We start from the raw sequence: 14,123 nt of genomic DNA on the forward strand, positions 1-14,123 counted from the left end.
AAGGTTTCATTCATGTCTTCATCTGTGCTGAGGGAGCACAATACAGGACATTGGGTGGAGGATGAGGTGTCTTGACACTGCTCCTCATCGAAGGGAGGCACCAATGTTGCTGGTGTTCTCGAAGTGCCATCGATGTGAGGACTGCGCATCCTTTGTGCCATCAGACAAAATTTCTGAAGACTAGCAGTAGTGCATATCAAAATAATGATCATAACATGATCAAATTTGATTAATGACTGGTGTAAGTACACACAGGAAATCTAATATGTAAAAATAATTTTCAAAAAGGAGATTGTGATAAAATGAGGCAAATAGTAAAAATAAATGAATAAACAATGGAGCAGCTACAAAGGTCAAAAATTTTCATTGGGTCTGATATTGTTCAAAAACACCATCCTGGAAGCCCAGACTAGATATATTCCATGTATTAGAGGCAGAAGGAAGGCCAAATGACAGCCGCAGAGGCTAAAACTCACAGTAACAACTTTTTCAGGTGCATCAGAAGCAAAAATCCTGCAAGAGAATCTGTGGGACTGTTAGATCACAAAGGAGCAAAAGGGACGTTCAGGGAGGACAAGGCCATAGCGGAGAAACTGAATGAATTTTTTACGGAAGAAGATGTAAGAGATCTGCCTGTACCGGAAATGGTTTTCAATGAGGGGGAATTGAAAGAAATATCGGTGAATCTGGAAGATGTACTGGCCAAATTGACAAATTAAAGAGTAGTAAATCACCTGTACCAGATGGCATACATCCAAGGGTACTCAAAGAACTCAAGCATAAAATTGCTGATCTGTTGTTAGTAATATGTAACCTGTAAAATCATCCGTAGTACTTGAAGATTGGAGGGTGGCCAATGCGATGCTGATTTTTAAAAAGGGTTCTAGGGGTGATCCGGAAAATTATAGACCAGTAAGCCTAACGTCGGTGCCAGGCAAAATAGTGGAAACTATTATAAAGAATCAAATTATAGAACACCTAGACAAACATGGTTTAATGGGACAGAGTCAGCATGGATTCAGCCGAGGGAAGTCTTGCCTCACCAACTTGCTTCATTTTTTGAAGGCGTGACTAAACATGTGAATAAAGGTGAGATGGTTGATGTAGTATATCTAGATTTTCAGAAATCTTTTGATAAAGTTCCTCATGAGAGACTCCTGAGAAAAATAAAGTCACAGGATAGGAGGCAAGGTTATGGCGTGGCTTAGGCATTGGTTATTGGACTGAAAAGAGAGGATAGAGTTAAATGGTCATTTCTCTCAATGGAGGAGGGTGAACAGTGGAATGCTGCAGGGATCTGTACTGGGACCAGTATTATTTAACATATTTATAAATGATATGGAAATCAGAATGAGTGAGGTGATCAAATTTGCAGATGATACAAAACTATTCAAGGTTGTTAAAACATGTGCAGACTGTTAAATATTACAGGAAGACCTTAGGGAATTGGAAGACTGGGCACCCAAATGGCAGATGAAATTTAATGTGGACAAATCACAGTTACCTGATGCTAGGTTCCACCTTGGGGGTCAGCACTCAAGAAAAAGATCTTGGTGTCGTTGTAGATAATACACTGAAATCTTCTGCTCAGTGTTTGGCGGCGGCCAAAAAAAAAAAGCAAACGATGCTAGGAATTATTAGGAAAGGGATGGTGAATAAGACCGAAAATACTATAATGCCCTTGTATCACTCCATGGTGCATCCTCATCTTGAGTATTGCATTCAGTTCTGGTCACCATATCTCAAAAAAGATATAGGAGAATTAGAAACGGTTCAAAGAAGAGCGACTAAAATGATAAAGGGGATGGAACTCCTCTCGTTTGTGGAAAGTTTAAAGAGAATAGGGCTCTTCAGCTTGGAAAAGAGACGGATGAGGGGAGATATGATTGAGGTCTATAAAATCCTGAGTGGTGTAGAACGAGTAGAAGTAAATAGATTTTTTTACTTGTTCCAAAAGTACAAAGACTACAGGAAGTTACATGGAAATACTTTTAAAACAAATAGGAGGAAATGTTTTTTCACTCAACAAATAGTTAAGCTCTGGAACTATTTGCTGGAGGAGGTGGTAATCGTGGTTAGCGTATTTGGGTTTAAAAAAGGTTTGGACCGATTCCTGGAGGAAAAGTCCATAGTCTGCTATTGAGACAGACATGGGGAGCAACTGCTTGCCCTGGGATTTGTAGTACTGAGTGTTGCCACAATTTGGGTTTTTGCCAGGTACTTGTGATCTGGCTTGGCCACTGTTTGGAAAACAGGATACTAGGCTAGATGGACAATTCGTCTGACCCAGTATGGCTACTCTTATGTTCTTATGTTAAAAGTGAAGTGAAGGAAGCTATTAGAGCTAGAAAAACATTCTTCAGAAAATGGAAAATGGATCCAACGGAAGATAATAGGAATCAGTATAAGGCGCTTTGCAAGTCAGATGCAAAGTTCTGATAAGGAAGGCAGAGAGAGACTTTGAAGATAAGCTAGCCTTGGAGGCAAAAACATGTTTAGGTACATTCTAAGCAAGAAGCCAGTAAAAGGATTAGTTGGTCATATGGTTGCTTTCTGAAATAAGGTGTGAAAATTGTAAGGCTGTTTATAACTAGTATTCGGCATGCTGTTTTAGATTCTTTAATTTGTAATTTTCATTTTGTTTTTCTTATCTTTCCATTACTTTTTGTTCTGCAATATTTTTTAGGGCTGCATTTTGATTAAAATTTGTAATCGCAATCACATGCTGAAAGATTTATATATGTATATATAATTTTTTAAACTATAATTTTTTTTACCACTTCAGCTACTTGTGATTCTGGGCAGTGGAGGGTTAAGTGACTTTCCCAGAGTCACAAGGAGCTGCGGTGTGTGTGTGTGTGTGGTGGTGGTGGTGGTGGTGGGGAGACACACCTTTAATTGCACTATCAATCGTGATTAAAATTTTAATCGAAATGCAGCCCTACTTAGACCACTAGATGATCGTGGTAAAAGGGCACTCAGGGAGAACAAGACCAAATTCAGACAGGTTAAATGAGTTTTTTAGATCAGTCTTAACTGAGAAAGATGTGAGAGAGAGAGCTTCTTAAAAATTATATTTAATGGCAATAAGTCAGAATTGAAAGAAATCTCTGTAAACCTGGAAGATGTAATGGGTCAATTTGATGAACTAAAGAGTAACAAATCACCAGTACTGGATGGTGTACATCCCAGAATACTAAAAAATGAAATTTCAGATCTATTAGTAATTTGTAATTTATCTTTTAAAATCAAGCATAATACCAGAAGTTTGGAGGGTGAGCAATGTAACACCAACTTTTAGAAAGGGTTCCAAAGGTGATGCAATAAATTAAAGATCAGTGAGCCTTATAAAGAGCAAAGTTACTGAGTATACACATAGGCATGGATTAATGGGGCAAAGCCAACACGGATTTAGCCAATAGAAATTTTGTCTCACCAATCTGCTACATTTTTATGAAGTGCTGAGAAACACGTGATAAAGGTAAGCCAGTTGATATTGTGTATCTGGATTTTCAGAAGACCTTTGACAAAGTATCTAATGAACGAATCCTGTGAAAATTAGTCATGTGATAGGATGCAGTGGCTTATTGTGGATTAAGAACTGGTTAAAAGAAAAAGAGTAGGGTTAAATGGTAAATATTCTTAATGGAGTAAGATAAATAGTGGGGTTCCCTAGGGATCTACTGGGACTGCTGCTATTTAAAATATTTATAAATGACCTTAAAACAGGAATGAGTGAGGTGATCCAATTTGCTGATGACACAAAGTTACACAATCAGAAGAGGATTGTGAAAGTATTTTACAAGACTTGGGAGACTGATCATACAAATGGTAAATGAAATTTAATGTGAGCAACTGCAAACTGATGCATGTAGGGAGGAACCGAAACTTTAGTTACATGATGCAAGGTTCAATGTTAGGACTCACTGCCCAGGTGTCATTGCTAATGGTATGTTGAAATCCTCTGCGCGTGCAGCAGCAGCAGTTAAGAAAGAAGATAAGATGCTAAGAATTATTAGGAAAGGAATGGAGAACAGAACTGAGAATAATATAATGCTTTACTATCACTTCATAGTGCAACTGCACCTGAAATATTGTATGCATTTCTGGTCACTGTGGGGCTCATTTTCGAAAGAGAAGGACGTCCATCTTTAAACATAAATCGGAAGATGGACGTTCTTTTCCCAGGGACGTCCAAATCGGTATAATCGAAACCCGATTTACGACGTCTCCAACTGCACTCCGTCACAAGGACGGCCAGAGTTCAAGGGGGCGTGTCGGAGGCGGGACTTGGGCGTGCCTAACACTTGGACGTCCTTGACCCATAATCGAAAAAAACAAGGACGTCCCTGACGAACATGTGGACATTTTCAATCGGACGTGTTTTTATTACGACTAAGGCACAAAAAGGTGCCCGAAATGACCAGATGACCACTGGAGAGAATTGGGAATGACCTCCCGTTACTCCCCCTGTGGTCACTAACACCCTCCCACCGTCAAAAAACATCTTTAAAAATATGTTGTGCCAGCCTCAGATGTCATACTCAGGTCCATGACAGTGCATGCAGGTCCCAGGAGCAGTTTCAGTGGGTATTGCAGTGCACTTCAGGCAGGCAGGCCCAGGCTCATACCCCCCCTACCTGTTACATTTGTGGAGGAAACAGCGAGCTCTCCAAAACCCACCACAAACCCACTGTACCCACATCTAGGTGCCCCCCTTCACCCATAAGGACTATGGTAGTGGTGTACAGTTTGCGATAGTAGGTTTTGGGGGGGCTCAGCATACAAGGTAAGGGAGCTATGTTCCTCGGAGCATTTTATGAAGTCCACTGCAGTGCCCCCTAGGGTGCCCAGTTGGTGTCCTGGCATGTCATGGGGACCAGTGCACTACAAATGCTGGCTCCTCCCACGCCCAAATGGCGTGCATTAGGATGTTTTTGACATGGACGTCTTTGGTTTTGAAAATCGCCGAAAGTCAGAAACGTCCATGTCTAGGGATGTCCAAATTTAAGGATTTGGATGTCCCTGACGGTATTTTCGAAACGAAAGATGGATGTCCATCTTGTTTCGAAAATACGGGTTTCCCCACCCCTGGATTTCGCCGTTTTGCAAGAACGTCCAAATCGCAACTTAGACATCCCTTTCGAAAATGCCCCTCCACATCTCAAAGATATAGCAGAATTAGAAAAGATACAGAGAAGGGTGTGGATAGGAGAGAGGAGGGTGATAAACAGAGAAATACACCCATCCTGTGAGGACGTCCCCAGGAAAACTTGGGCGTCCCTTTCGATTATGCCCCTCTTGGTATTGTAACGACTACAGGCAAACTGAAGGTAAATTCTTAAGAGATTGTTCTTCCTGTTCCATCTGCCCCAGAGCCTATGGAGGATTTTGTTATTCCTTTGGATAGTACAAGTCCAGTATTGGGACTCACTGGGTCAACTGACATCCACAGTAATGGTTTACACTTCATCTGCAGTTGCGTGTGAGCCTGGGCAAGTCACTTAGCCCTCCTTTTGCCCCAGGTACAATATATAACTTAGATTGTGAGCCCATTAGGGACAGTGCAAAGTATCTGTAATAGAAATTGTATATGGTATAGTTGACTCAGGGATCACTTGCGCTATATCAAGTGCTGAAAATAAATAAAATAAATAATTTTTCCTTCCATGTGGAGAGAGTCTGAGTGTTTTCCACCCTTGTTCTTTTACTGAAGTGGTTATTGGTTGTGAGGGAGACAGGCAAAACTCAGGACTATTTGGTATCATCAAAAGTATTAATTAGGATATTCTGAGTATTATAATTATACCATCTGTTGAGAATGGTACCTGGGGTCTTGTTGATTCTAAAATGTCTATAGTACCTTTTTCATCTACTTATGTGCAAGAGCTATCTAGGGTGATGTCTATTATGACTGTAATTTTCTGGCTGTTTTAACCTTAGTGGATTAACTTCCAGTCCACTTAGGTCACCAGTGTAGAATTTTGGGGAATGATTGGTGAGACTAGAAACTACATTAGCAGAATGGCTTTCTCAGCTGTGTAACTTTTCTGGTGAGGCTGCTGCTAAGTTAGCCTCTCAGGGGGAGATGATTTTATTGCCCCATTAACAATCTTTATACAAGGCTTAGGTATCAGCACTTATGTCCATGCTGATGATATCTAGCTAGTAGTTACCCATGAAGCTTAGGATTCTCCTTTTCAAGATCATCTGTCTTTTAAGCCCTCTAAAATTGCTAAGTGGCTAGCAGACCACAAATTGGAGTGAAAGACTTGCCTTTTCCATAATCCTCTGGAGGAATCTCTTTGACACCTATCATAGTTGCAGGACCCAACTGTGTGGCTGGTGAATTACTGTGCTTGGAGAATCCTGTTTACAGCTTAACAACCTCATTGAAAATGTCCATTATACTTGCAGTTATTTTCTGTTTCAGGTAGGTCTACAAAGTAAATAATTGGTTTCCTATAGTTCTCTATTGACTTATAGCTAATCATGTGCTGCTGTTAGTGAATGGACATTAATTTGTGTCTCAAACTATGTAGATTACACTGAAGTAAAGTGTAAAAAATAGTTTATTTGGGGAATATTCTTGATCAGCATCAAACCCTATTAACCATATCAAGCTATCCCTTAAGTGACATAAAATGGACAATTTTGAAATAACCTGCATTGTTGCAAATTGGATGAGTACTTTTAATGTGAGCACTTTGTAACTTTTAACTCTGCTTTGACAATTAAATAGCTAAAGGAACGTGTTCTGAAAATATCCCTCATATTTTGCAACTGCTATTTGTATGGGAGATGAATCAGGGAAGATATACAAAGTTCAATAAAACTTGAATGCTCAAAAACAAAAAAAAAAAAGTATTGTGCCTGCATTTGAAAATTCCATGTATACCTGCTGCTTTCCTCTCTGCTCATCTAAATAACCCCCTTCTGGGGATGCCTATTTTCAACTTGGCTATAGGTATATGAGCTGTCAAAACCTATATGAATTTTAAGTGGATTATGGAGGGCGACTTTGAAAATTGCCCTTATAATATCTATGAAGTACAGTTATTTCTATAATGCATGTTTTATTCCTTTCCTCTTCCCATAGGTTTCTGTTTACTGATTATAATAGACTGTCGAGTGTAGGGGGAGAAACGTCAATGGCTGAAATGATCGCAACCCTTTCTGATGCTTGTGAAAGAGAATTTGGCTTCCTAGCAACAAGGTTGTTTCGAGTGTTCAAGACTGAAGAGACACAAGGTAGCATCAGTGACTTTTGGTAGAATGGTGTTTTACAACAATTTGTCACGCTTTTCTTAAAAAAAACTCCTGAAAGACTTTATCATAGTAAAGGGCTGGTTTTAATCTCCACAAACTCTTTCCTCCCATGGATAAACCTAAGGTCTATATGCATGATCACATACCAAAAGTGTTTATAGCCCTTCATTCTTCATATTTGAAAATAATCCATTATTCACCAGTAGGTAATCTAGCCATGTATATACTTTATGCAGGTTGGAATAAAGGGTAAACCCCCTCTCTGATGGATGTAGTGCACACCACATATCTAGGAGTTCTAATTCATTCATCAGGAAAGTGATACCTTGTGCCTCCCTATCTTTTCAACACGGTTTACTCGGATTGCAGTCGATCTGCCCATTCATTGTAGTAATGAAATCCCTACCAAGTACAGTACCATGCGATATTCTTTGTGTGGAACTAACTTTGCTACAATCTCTGCAAAAAGAATCTGTGATTGTATATATTAGGTGCATACAAATTAGACAAAAGCAGCCTTTGCCCATAACGACTTATCACTGCCATCAAAATCTTGTATGACTTTTATAGCTTGGAATGGGGATCCCCTTTATCAAAATTCCTACTTTCTTAAGATAATTAAAAATTTTTGTTCTTTTGATTGGAGAATGTAAACAGTTTGGAAATCTTGTTCAAAATCTATGGAGCCCAGAGTCATATGTGTTTTTCAATAGTTTGTTGTAGAAGGAGAGCTCTTAGAATCCTGTATTATAAATAATCAGTGACCCATTGAAAAATAAAGAAAAAAAATCATCTCGCATTATCTTTCGTATGAGGGCTGATTTTTTTTCTATTTGTGTTACCAATCAGTAAACGGTCTTAAAACTATTTCAACATACAGTGCTTTGTAAGTCTTTTCACTGTTGTATATTTTTCACATATTTGTTTCACTAATTCACTAATCTACAGCCAAAAAACTTACTAGCTCAATAATTCAAGTAAGGTCTACAAAGTAGTCCATATATAAATAGTGAATAAATCTCTAAATAAATATAGGAAGGAAAAAGTCTCAGAAAAGTAATAGTAGCACATTGATAGTGCTCCAGCACTAAAACTTGGTGGCATCTAGTGATATTAGTGTACTAGTGCACGACACAAGCTGGTGATACCACAATTAATGACTGACATCGGTTTCCTTTGTGATGTAGGGTCAGATTATGACATATCTGAGAAGCCCACCCCCCTTCCCCAAATGTTTGGTGATAACACATGCTTTATACAGCCCTGCTCTCTCTCCCCACCAGGACAATCACTCCTTTGGGGTTGGCAGAAAAAGCTAATATTGACAGGTATAGGACATTAAATAAACTTTTGGTTGTTTTTTTGCAGGTAAAAAGAAATGGAAGAAGACTTGCTGTCTCCCTTCCTTTGTTATTTTTATTTTTATTCTGGGCTGCGTTATCTCTGGCATTACTTTGCTGGCCATTTTTAAAGTGGATGCCAAGAACATGACAGTGAATGCCATTCTGATATCAGTTGCATGTGTTGTTGGGTTGGCTTTTGTTTTGAATTGCCGTACATGGTGGCAAGTGATGGATTCCATCTTGAATTCCCAGAGAAAACGTCTTCATAGCGCTGCTTCCAAGCTTCATAAGTTAAAAAGCGAAGGGTTTATGAAAGTAAGTATTGGCAACACATATAGTTACATATAAATATTAAAGATTTTTTAATCTAATTATGGTCTTTATTGTACTGGACAGGATTCTAAATATGTATTGCTCCAGAAACTGAGTAATTAGTATTTAGTGCTTTTATGCAGGTGACCCCAGGTGTGGTCTTTTAATAGTATGTATGAGAGGCAAAACTCTCACACTCTGAAGAGTTAATAAGTAGAAATAACACAAAACAGAAAAGAAAAACAAGATGATACCTTTTTGTGTTGAACTAACTAAATACATTTTTAACCATCTTTTGAAGGCCAGGACCACCTTCCTCAGGTCAGAACAGTATGAGTAAAAAAAAAAAAAATGACAACATCAGAATATAAAAGTGAAACATAAAAGCATTCCATTAACATTCTCAAGGGGAAAGGAAGGGGGAGAGATGGATGGGTGTTTAGTAGGTGACAAAGCCATACTGGCCTGACCTTCTAAATCTAGTTAAACAATATAGTTAGTGCAATAAAAAAAAAGGTACTGTCCTCTTTTCTTCCCTTTTTTGTTTTGTTTTGTTTTGTGGAGTGGAGAAGTAGCCTAGTGGTTAGTTAAGCAGACTTTGATCCTGGAGAACTGGGTTCAATTCCCACTGCAGCTGTTTCTGATTCTGGACAAGTCACTTGACCCTCCATTGCCCCAGGTACAAATAAGTACCTGTATATACTATGTAAACTGCTTTGAATGTAGTTGCAAAAACCACAGAAAGCTGGTGTATCAAGTCCCATTCCCTTTCAATTTCCCTTTTCTTTTATTTATTAACCTTTATTATATGCACTACTCCTTCAAGGGAAGGGAAAGGGAAATGGGACTTGATATACCGCCTTTCTGTGGTATTTTGCAACTACATTCAAAGCGGTTTACATATATACAGGTACTTATTTTGTACCTGGAGCAGTGGAGGGTTAAGTGACTTGCCCACAGTCACAAGGAGCTGCAGTGGGCATCGAACCCAGTTCCCCAGGATCAAAGTCTACTGTACTAACCACTAGGCTACTCCTCTAAGGGAGAAGCAGCAAGCTGCATTGTGTTCTGGAAAGATACCAGAATTTCTTAGGTCTATACTTATAAACTGCTACCTGGTAAGACACTGTTTTCATAATCTGATACTCATTTAAGTTTGCTCACACCATCTCGCAGAGTAAGCTGACGTCCTTTTGATTCCATAAAGGAGCTGGGGAAGAGGGGGAGGGGGAGACAGCATGCCTAAGGGGAAATGTGCTAACAAATTGATAATCTATAATCATTTGATCTTTTAATCTCATAATATGTTACTAAAGAATACTCAAAATAACTTAAAATTATGTGTTTATATTTTGCTTAATGAATATACAGTGCACTCTAGTTAAGTACAAGGCTTCCAGACCAAAGTTTAACTTGAATGTAACCGGAGTATACAATAATGGATATTGCCATTCCTGCTAGGTTTTCCAGCAGGTCTTCTTTTGAACTGTGTGCTACCAGTCCTGCAGCCACTCAACCATATGGGTGAGGAAGGAAAGGGTGTGGAACCAGCACCCTCCCTTATTCACTTTCAGCCTCGTAATGTACAAAGGTCGCGTGATCCAAGCAGCTGCACATCACATCGCTGTGAGCCAATGAGGGAGGGAGAGAGGCAGGACCGCCCCATCAACCTCATTGGCTCCCTGCTTCATGATGTACAACTGCTGCACGGAGAGTGCACCTAGAGGAAGTGATATTGTCAAAGAAGCCAGTCAAATGCATTGCATTTAAACAGAGCGCACGCTTATTGCTAGTGTGCCAAACTGAAGTAAGTTGACATTAGAATGAATGGAAAAAATTGGGGATTGGATCATTCCAATCCAGGTAAGTGGAGTGTGTGCTTATCCAACGTGTGCTTAAATGGAGTGCACTGTTATATAACCACTGTGTAAGCTAGTTGGACCATCAAGAGATTTGCAGTTGGTGGTTCAGTGTGATTATACACTGGTTAAGTATAGCCTCAGTGAATTATGTGCTAAACAAAAAAAAAAATGGAAAGTTATGTAGAATTATGGAAAGGCATTTTTTACCCAAAGTATTAAATAGAAAAGTATTTTAGCATGTATAGCAAAATATACACATACCTTGATAATATAACAATAACGTTAAAAGGCTTATATCCTTCCATACGAACAAAACACTTCTGGGATCAAATATCTCAGGCCACTTATACATTATTCATCTCTCAACTATGCACACAAAAACACACATACAAACACTTGCATGTGACTGCCATGAAAATTCTGCATCCAACATGGTGCTTGAATACTTTCCCTATCACTGCAACAGAAAAGTAAAATCTTGTGTTGCAGTGAGTGAAGATTTTGTACTAAATTAATTTTAAATAGCATGAAATTAATATTTTTTAACCTTTGTTTTATATTTCTCTGCAGTCACTCCTCTCTATTTCCTCATCACCTTATTGCCTCAGCCCCTGTTATGGCTCTTTCCCTGTCATTTCCCCTACAACACACTTCCTCCTCCCTACTCATCTCCTTTTTAACATGCTGTCTCCTCCTCCCTGCTTAGCATGTTCTCTTCTCCCCAGCTCATCGCTATCACCCCCCTGCCCCCCCAAAAAAACCTCTTATCCTCCACCAACAAATCCATTCTTCATTTTCTCTCCCCCACAATCTATCCTGCAAGAATTGTCCCTCTACACTGCCTCTCTGGTTCTTTTCCTTTCTTGCTTACTTTCAAACACTATCAGCTTGCCCCCTCCTGGCACAATCATCGTCTTCCTGTGGTGCACAGCTTTCTTTGCGTGTGGGCCATGTGGTATCCAAAATCCAGTGCTGTTCTCAGTCTCACAAGAACAGCATGGGACTTTGGGCATCATGTGGCTTATGCTGTGAAAGAGACGTGGTACAGAAAGAAGGAATAGCTTCTCTTCACTTGTGGGTAGTAGCTGTTGCTCCTCTTCCTGTCAACTTTGGGGAAGTGCACAATTATGCACTGGCTTATTAAGTGCAAAATTTGCGAGTGCATAATCATGTAATTCCTCAGATTGTCATTAAATAAATTAAAAATGTTTCTTTATATTATTCTGAGTATTCTTTTCTAGTAAATTCATAGGCACATGATACAATATAGAGACAATTTATTGTACAAGCAGTGAGTTAAAGTGAACTTTAGTTTGTGCAGCGCTGCGTACGCTTTGTAGCGCTATAGAAATGCTAAATAGTAGTAGTAAAGGCATACTGTTTCCAAAAGTGTGTGCTAGGCACTTCAGGGTTAGTGTAACATGGCTGGTTTTGTCCCAGTACATAACTTTTCATACATGTGCAAGCAAGCAATTAAAAACTGTCACATATAGTATGCAGTGTAATGAAGCTTTGTTATGTAAGGACCTGAAAGTTGTACCATATATCTGTGAATGTACTGACCTGTATCTGAGATGAGGACTCCTTGTGGAAGAAGTAAAAACAAAAAAACATCAGAGGACATGGATACTCATTCAATCTGTAGATGGAAGGGTGACAGAACAAGATGGGAGAAAAAAAAGCTTTAAGATAATGTAATGCATTAGAGACATCCTTTCAGTTTTACAATTCTGAGTCTTTTCTCATCTACACTGATCTCTCCAGCTTGGTCTTCCCTTTGGAGCTTTATCTGTAGGGGTGATAGCGTACAGGCTTTTTAGTACTGAAATAGTATCACAAATCTTATAGTTCTGACACTGGAATTTTCTACAGGTTTGAGATCCATATTAATGAAATTACCCAATTAAGCATATTAATATCACTAAAATGCAATTTTAAAATACAGTAACACAGTAAATGACGACATGGTCCATCCAGTCTGCCCACCAAGGTGAAGCTTCACCTGTCACTCGGTGTCGGTTATAGGCATTCATGCATAAACACTGGTTTGTAATTTGCTATCATACCAACCATATATAGGTAGTTAAATATGATGGCAGTCCTGGGACAGTATGTTAAAGTGTTGCCAGCAGTATTTAGCTAGCTAATATCAACATTAAGATGTTTTTACTTCCCCTCTTGAATTGCACAGCATTCTCACTCAAAGCATAATAAAGTGACATCCAACACGCAGATTTGATCCACATCTATCTTTTGCATTTGCGAGAGACAGACCGTAGAAGTCGGTCCAGCACCAGCCTTTAGTTCCCAACTATTCTTGTCCAACATAATAACTCAACAGCCATATTTTGTTTCCATTCTCCTGTTTAGGCAACCCCTGTGTTTATCCCACACATTTTTTAAATTCTCTCACTGTTCTCGACTCCACCACATCTCCTGGAAGGGCGTTCCAAGCATCAACTACCCTCTCTTTGAAAAAGTATTTCCTGACAGCACCACTAAGTCTACCACCCTGCAACCTCAGTTCATGTCCTCTAGTTCTATCACTTCCATATCTCTGGAAGAGATTTGTTTGTATATTAATATCTTTGAAGTACTTATAATAATCTTTTATTTACATTTGTTGCTTATTCACTACGATAGTCTTCAAAATTAAGTCCAGGAGGTTTTCTTTGTTGTTTAGTCCTGTGCACAGTTTAATAGCAGAAATATCAAAACCAGGTGCTAGTGGGAAATCCTGTAGCTTAGGCCAGGGTGCTAAGTTAGAGGAAACTTGAGTGTGAGTATCCTGTTTGATGGTGTCACAGAGGGGGAGAACATGGCTACTGGCATTGCTTCAACCCCTGAAAGCCAAAGTTGTGACACTAAGGCTTGTTCTTAGAGAAGGCATTTCTCCTGGCTAATGAGAAGCTAGGCTATTACATATGCGGTCAGAGGTGAGAACTAGGGGTCCTGCAGAAGATGTATAAAGAAGCTATGTTAGGTAATACCTTCAAACATAGAACCAGAGTGATAGGGCATTTATCTTCTGTTTACTTATTTCATATAATGTGTTTTTAAAGGTACTGAAATGTGAAGTGGAGCTAATGGCTAAAATGGCAAAGACCATTGACAGTTTTACCCAAAACCAGACCAGACTGGTTGTAATTATTGATGGACTGGATGCTTGTGAACAAGACAAGGTTCTTCAGATGCTTGATACGGTGTGTTTTTTACTTCTTTGAAATTGTTTTGTCTGATTATGTTCTTTTCGAAACATCTTTATTGCTTCCCCTTAGATAAGATGCATTCTTTCAAAATACCAATTCAAGCCTTTATCTGTGTATCTACTCATTTA

General features: G+C 39.1%; 1 protein-coding gene across 1 annotated transcript in view; it reads left to right on the forward strand.

The window, feature by feature from the left end:
• The window catches only part of KIDINS220 (kinase D interacting substrate 220), a 386,704-nt gene that overhangs the window by 205,753 nt on the left and 166,828 nt on the right, over positions 1-14,123 (forward strand). Inside the window, exons 16-18 of the mRNA XM_030198900.1 lie at positions 7,100-7,251; positions 8,638-8,927; positions 13,849-13,989. Of these exons, the coding sequence (XP_030054760.1) occupies positions 7,100-7,251; positions 8,638-8,927; positions 13,849-13,989 (583 nt within the window). The remainder of the gene's footprint in view (positions 1-7,099; positions 7,252-8,637; positions 8,928-13,848; positions 13,990-14,123) is intronic.

The sequence above is a fragment of the Microcaecilia unicolor genome, chromosome 3 (assembly GCF_901765095.1).
Source record: "Microcaecilia unicolor chromosome 3, aMicUni1.1, whole genome shotgun sequence".
In the NCBI taxonomy this organism is placed as follows: Eukaryota; Metazoa; Chordata; class Amphibia; order Gymnophiona; family Siphonopidae; genus Microcaecilia; species Microcaecilia unicolor.